This window comes from Malurus melanocephalus, unplaced genomic scaffold, assembly GCF_030028575.1.
Source record: "Malurus melanocephalus ecotype Western Australia unplaced genomic scaffold, MMel_1.1 scaffold_44, whole genome shotgun sequence".
Classification (NCBI taxonomy): domain Eukaryota; kingdom Metazoa; phylum Chordata; class Aves; order Passeriformes; family Maluridae; genus Malurus; species Malurus melanocephalus.
Genome location: NW_026623276.1, coordinates 3,124,350 through 3,131,737, shown reverse-complemented (window position 1 = coordinate 3,131,737; position 7,388 = coordinate 3,124,350). Strand labels below are relative to the sequence as shown.

Here is a 7,388-nt window from a genome sequence, read left to right as displayed (position 1 = left end):
TGGGTGTAATATCTTTGTAGAAGAAATGTGTGGAATAGAAGTAGACATGGAACTTTTCCTACAATTGTTTCTGGGGTATTTTCCACACTTCCCTTGTCCAATATGTCATGTATGTCACCAATTTATACTTAAAACCTGAACATTAGTGTGTTGGTTAGTTCCACRTGTAGTCACTTACTGGTGTACAAAGTATGTACCAAATGTTATCATCCTGATTTGGTAACATACTGTAATTTGAGGATGCCTTCCCAATTAATACTTGCTTTTAGCTTAAATCAGCTTTCCCATTTGTAATGAAAGTCTTTCTCCCATGTTGACCTTAAGCTTCAACTAGTTTTTTCTAACAAGATGTTAAACAAGACCTTTGGCTATAAATGAGAGTGATAAGCCTTGTTCGTGGCTGCAGCTAGAAAGCAGACAAAAACCAACCAAGGACAAGCAGTCTGCAAATGTCCTTCTCAAAGTTCCTGCTGGGCAGGGTTATCTCCCACCACTGCCAAGTGTGGGAGACAGGCATCACTGCCCTTGACTGGAGGCTCCCAGTGCCCCTCTCCACAGTGAACACAACASAAAAACTTGTGGACCCCTGGAAGTCCATATGGCTCTGCTGTGATGGTGCTTGCACCTCAGGYACTGTGCCTAGGGTGCCAAATGTTTAGCCACACGTGTATCCTAAACAATATTCTAAAGAGAAGTAGCTTTGAAAAGGGTGGGAGGCAGGAGACAACTGTAATTCATGAAAGAAATCTCATATTAATATGACTATCAAGGAGATATTTATGTGTGTTTAGAAGAATAATTCAAGTTTAGAACTTGATGATCAAAATGAATTGTGTGTTTTTATAGCACATCCTTGTTCTAAGACACAACAACCTAACCTGTGCTGACCCATCATTTTGTAACTTGTAAAATTATTCACAGAGGACAACACTGCTTATATCATCTACAGCACATAATTTTTTTTTATATGCTGACATACAGGAATACAGCAAAGCACAGACTAAAGAAGCAAGAGAAATTCTGAGAAAAACACTCTACATTTCAGGAAACTAAGCCTAAAATAAGCATGGGACATCTTCCAATGAGGTAGACTTTGGGCTTRTTTCTGCAGGGTCTTGCTCCCTTTTCTTCATCGTTAGGTGCTCATACTTGTACACAGAGAATGCTCCTGGAAATTTTATGCTCACTCAGTGCAGGAACACAGCAAAGACAGACTGTGTTCAGACCGAGCAGTCTTGCTACACTAAAACACACAGGTCAAAGAAAGCAGGAGTTCCTTCTTCTAAATGCTCCACAACTGATTTGAGTGTAGCAAAACCCTTCCCCTGAGGATCMGAGTTGATGTTTATTATTTCTAAAAACAAGAGTCTACTGATAACCCCATGATGTACCACCAACAAGCACCTCATAATCACTCTTCCTCTGTGCTTCCCTGGCCTATGATTTTGTCTCCTTGTATTGTTTTGCTTTTTTTTTCTTTTGACAGGAGTTTCTAATTATCAGCAAACAGACATAGATTTTCTCCTGCTTCATTAGGGACAAGGCATTCATCCATTCTGCATGAAAGTTCAAAAGCACAACTAATTAAATGCAACTAACAACCAAGTAAACCTCATAGGCAGCACAGGAAACACAGCTCGCCTGTGGACATTTTACTGACAATCTGGGTTCCAAGCAGCCTAAAAAATGGCTTTTGATCAAAGGCTTCCTTCTCAGGCTGAGATAGTTTGCAGAGTGGACAGAAAACACTTTGGAAGTGCTAAAGCCATGACCTTGCCACCTCTGTTTTTGGGAATGACACTAAACCACCAACTTAATGTTGTATAATTTTTGGGTCCATACCAGTGCCTGAATGTTACAGGGTGGAATATATGCTAAGAATCACTAGGAATGTGCTGTACTCCAGCAGGCCAGAAGGAGCTCAGCTGGAACCCAAGAAGTTTACCTTGACCTGACTTCAGAAAAACTGACTTTCAGAAGCCCATTCCAGTTTCCAACCCATTCCAGTAAGGGATGTTTTTGATGATGCCATATGGATGAGTTCCAAGATATTCATTTCTTTGGGGGCTCTCACCACACTAATTTTAAGTGTTCAAGCTCTTCCAGTCATGGCTAATGTTCCAACAGTATTTATTTACATRACTACAAGATGCACAAATCCTAGCATCCATTACACTAAATTTCCCCTTGTCTTATAAAATTTGAAGAAGCAACATGAATCCTAAGACACAGTCACAGACAAGGAGAGGAAATTAGAAGACATCTGTGGCTGTCCTGGCTGTTCCGCCAGATGGTGGATACATGACCCAACAGGCACTGCTATTCAGAGATTCCCATTTGGATGCTCATATCTCAATACAACTGAAGAAATTTCTCCTGCTCTCTCAGTTTCTGAGTAATGGCTTCTGGTAAGAAGCCATTKAATATTTGGTTCATAAATATTGGTTGCCCCAATTTCCTCCAAAGACAGACAAAACATATTTCAGCATATCAGTTTTTATCCAAGTTTCTTTTTCCCCCACTGCCAAGAGATGTGGAAAAACACACAAATCTCAAAGAACACAGTTCATTCCTCTGACAGTGCAGCTCACTGTAATTGCAATGCACTGCCATGCCATAAAGATAGCTAGTGTATATAAATGTAACAATATCTAATGTTTTGGTTTTTTTTTTGCAGACTTTCCTTGCTGGGTCTCATTGGCTCCCTTTTTTCTTCCATTCCTTCTGGGCAAAACATATATATTATTCCAAGAGTGTGCTAAAAATACAGGTAAGTCATAATTAGAAATGCCTGCTTAGAATGCCTTAGAAATTTATAACTAAATTTTATAAAATGAWAAATTTCAATACTCTATTTGTTTCACAAAGGTTGCTTAGACTTCTGGTATTTCTTTATTCATATTTCGGAGGGGAAATCATAGTCTCTTTCTATTCTTGTTTTTTGATTTTTACAATTGATCTCTTACTTTTCCAGATGAAGTGAAATAATCTTTCTGCCATTAGAAGAGCTAGGCAAGAGATCCACAATTGCAAAGTCAATTGAAGTCTTATAAAATTGGCCAACTATCCAGGGATAAGAAAGGGTAATTCTTAGTGTTTTAAGCTCAAAAGCAGTTCCTTACTGTCCTCTAGTGGAGCAGTAATATCCTCACAGACACAATCTGCTCCTTTCTTCTTGTAACTAAACCTGTTGCCCTTGGAGAGCAATCCTTGCTTTTTACTGATTCCACACTTCATGACTTTATCAGCATCCATCACAACCCTTCTTCTGTGTGAAAGGGTTCTACTCTGAAAATTTCCCTCTCTTCTATATCCCAGTTCCATTGGCTCAGWGAATAATTTAACCGACTTTTCCCTCTACCCTTTCTCATAACAGAGGCTCAATAAAATGTGACCTAGCAGAACCCCACTGTAATTTCTTATTACAAAAACCTTTRCCCTGTTACATAACCTATTACATAAACCTTTAAACAGACATCCTCCAGGAGAGAACTTCTTTTGCACCATGAAAAGATGGTTCTACTGTGAGCTGTCATATGAATCATACTTTGACACCTTCCAAGTATCTGAAAGATCACCAGAATGGCACCTTAACAAGTGTCATCTTTTCAGATTGTATTTATCCAAAGGTCTGAAAATCCTGTTTGTTATACTCCTAACAATTAGCCCAGTTCCCAGTACTCCAYAAACTCATCAGGCTGCAGCCCCTCTGGTCTCCTTGGAGTCTTTTTAAAAGACWGATGGCAGAATTGTTACTTTGTTCTCCTTGACCACCAAAACTGGTTTGAGTGTCATGTTCCATGCTATAGTGAGGGATTTAGCAGTTTCTCAATCTCTTTCTAATCCATGGGAGCAGGCTCCAATTCAGCACTCACACCATTGACCTGTTCTGCCATTTCAGTTCAMAACAGTTCTGCCCACCCACCCTGCAAAGAAAGATTCCCAAGTACTTCCATAATGAACATTGCTGTAAAAATCCCAACTTTTCTTGTCATCTTATCTATTAATGTTCTCGTTATTGTTTACCTTGCACTTTTACTGATAAAAAGCTTTTTCTTTCTGATAGTTCTTTAAATAGGATTTATAATTATTTCTCTCAGAAACTTTCTCAAWCAGCCTACTTCATAGCAAAATTTACATTTGATAAGTTACAGTGTGCTTCTGCTCTTCCCTTGTGGATATAGCTTCTACCGCGTAAAGGTTCTCCTTAGTTAAAAGCCGTCTCCAACCCTCCTCTTCTTGTTAAAAACTTCTTTTTAATGGATAAGTATTTATTCAGAGCATSTAATACTTGTCTTAAAACAATTTTCAAGATACTTGCACGAATTCAATTTTTTGGCAGTACCTGTTAATTTTTTTCTATTTTTTTTTTAAATTTTTAGGAAACCAGGCTTACATCTGCATGGTCATTTGACTGCTTGCTCCAAGAAATTATCTTCTACAGTGTGTACACATTTATGTCAGCATGTATTAGTATATATGGGAATGACTAAAGACTTTCATTGYTATTTGCCTTTCTGCCTTTAGCATTCCTTAGGATATACCCCTGTACAATGCTAAAGTAGGATGGGGACAGTGCCTACTCTTACACCTTCTATTTTTCTGCAAGGCCTGTAATTTCAGCCTAAAAGGACTTTGTGTCACTTAGTGTCACAGTGAAATCAATCCCATTTGTTTTAGTTTTCTTCTTGGGCCTATGCTACAACCTTTCCACCAGCAGTACCTGCCACCATTCCTACAGAAATACAGCTGAATTTAAATGGTCCTATCCACCAAATTTTTAAATACATACTTTTTAATACATAAAGTACAAGAATAGAAATTACAGATAMATTTATATATATTAATATATACATATAAACACCCAGATGTATTTGTACTTTCTATTATTTTATTTTTACTTCAGACATTTAAATAGTTGTTTGCTTTATGATGTCTTTTTATAAGAGTTCTCATTGGTTGAACCCATTTCTGACTGCAGCTTCTTTATTCCTAAGGATCTTATGGTGATCTTTGGTTTGCCTACCTRTGTAGGTATTACCCTGCCTCTGTGATACTGTATAATCTTCCTTTCCCAATGCAAGTATGGAACTATATTCCCTGCTACAAAAGATTAATTTAAGATATCTCTGGAGAGTCCTTTGTAATTTCAGTGAYGACTACTGCTATCCACTAAGAAAACTCTGGGCAGAGCTGTCCCCCAAATTTAGAAATAACAATGCTTCTCTCTATCAATAAATGAGACACATTTACACAAACAGATTCCAAGCTAAGAAAAAAAAAMCCCAAATATTGCATATTCTAACTTAAACTCTGAGTAAAACCTGTTGCTGTACATTTAACACCAGAATTTAAGAAAGACACTTAGGCTTCCCGGTTTTCACACCTCAAAACTATTAACAGTAGATACATTCCATGTTTAACACAGCTTTATTCCAAGTAGATATAACCATTATTGCAACAAAAGAAAAGAAATACAAGAAAATCCAGTGCAAAATAAAAGCACCCTAGAAAAGTGTTTCTGTTTCCATTGACAGACATTACCCTTGCAAGAACAAGTGATTTCAGTGACTTCAAAACAGTTAGTCACTGACACACAGTTCAGACAGGAATTGCTGGAATTTCCGCTGCTGGCCTTAAAGGAAAAAAAAGTAGGAGATGGTCTGACAGGTGCAAAAATTAATACAAAATGTATTAATACAATACAAAACCAACATACATTAAATAGTTCTGTTTCCTGGTACATGAGACTTCCAAATGAATTTTAGAAAATTTACATATTCAATTAAATGATTTATCTGTCATTGTGGAAAACACAGTTCTTTGTTTCAAGTTTATATTAACTATAAATATCTACGGACAGGAAAGATACACTTCAGGTTGGCACTTCTTACTTCCCCATTCTTTATGTTTTCTGCTCTTTTCCTTTTGGAGAAAACATGACGGCATAAGGCTGCCGCCTTTTTGGACGTTGACAGGGAGCAAAATCCTCTTTAATGTAGCCTTAAAAAAAAAAAAAAAGTCTGAGGTAAGAAATACAATATAAAAACAGGKGTAACTTCAGCTTTCATTTCTGTTTAGCCTCAAAAAATAACTTGTGATTTTGTCCTTTTGGGGCAAATGGTTCTGATTTCACATAAAGTTTTGGGTGCAATATCATTCATTAAAACACTCAGCTGCTTTCTAGTAGGTGACTGCACAGTTATGAAATACAGACATTTAACAATGAAGTAGAGAATGGAAACTATGAATTGTTCCTCTATTCTAAACAAAACTGCACTTTTCATTTTCTTTCTACTGAGGATTTTATGTAAGAGTAACAAAGTATGTAAGTACTGCTAATTCAATTGACTAATGAAAAATCACTTTTAAAAATGTAAATCCTAGTCATACAGAGGAAACTTCAGGCACATGTGCTTTGTGGGYTTAAACAGTACATCCCTCTGTTTTAAGAGCACCTGCATTTATTAAAGACTGGAAAAAGCCAAACACGAGCCTATGRATCAAACATACCTTGAAAGCTCTCTGATAAGAAAAGTGTACAGAAAATTTCTATAACATGCTCTACTTAGCTAACATTGACAGTGAACAGATAATTTATTCAAGTCAGCTTCAGCACCTGGCTTTTGTCAATTCCTTACAGTTTATCAGCAACAACATCCACCAAAGTGAGAGTAGTAGATTCCTACTTCATAGCTGGAAAATTCTGTCTATGTAACTCAGCTATTAAAAAAAAACTAAACCAACACAAACAGATGGTTCAAAATACCAATATAAAGTAGAAAATACCRGTGTTGCACCCATTACTTGGAGTGACAGGATGAGCAATAGCTCATTGTGGGAACTCTCCAGTGATTTAGTTCTCTTGCTGCACTGCTATAAAATACTTTCTTTCCCAAGAGAGGGTTGATCTAAAGTCTGCCTCTGATATGCTGCTGAAGATCATTAACAACTGAACAGCTCTTACTCCAGCAGATCAAGGAAATGGCCAAGAAGATAATTTTTAATGAGGCAGCAAGCAGATTTCAAATGGGTAGTAACAAGTTATATAGTCCATAAAATCAAGCCTCCCTGTTGTGAAATATTAAGGATGATACACAACTGTGGCTACATTTTCTTATGTCTGTCCTAAAACTTACAAGAACAGATAAAAATGAAGAATAATGTTTCACAGCTAATATGCAAGTATAGATGTAAGTAACTGAGTTCATATAGGGCTCCTCACCTCAGCATTTTACCACTTCTGAAGAAATGTACACAAGGTACACAACAAACTCACCATATTTTAACAAAATTAGTAAAACCTGATTTCTATACCAGGCTGTAAGATTTTGAAAAATTATTTAGGAAAGAATAAACTTCTGTGTGAAGAAATGTTAAAAAAAAAA

The 7,388-nt window shown here is 36.9% G+C and overlaps 1 protein-coding gene across 1 annotated transcript in view; it reads right to left on the bottom strand.

Moving 5' to 3' along the window:
- Positions 1–5,411: 5,411 nt before the first annotated feature.
- The window catches only part of RBBP8 (RB binding protein 8, endonuclease), a 41,682-nt gene continuing 39,705 nt past the window's right edge, over positions 5,412–7,388 (bottom strand). Inside the window, exon 20 of the mRNA XM_057364938.1 lies at positions 5,412–6,003. Within this exon, the coding sequence (XP_057220921.1) occupies positions 5,906–6,003 (98 nt within the window). The 3' untranslated portion in view covers positions 5,412–5,905. The remainder of the gene's footprint in view (positions 6,004–7,388) is intronic.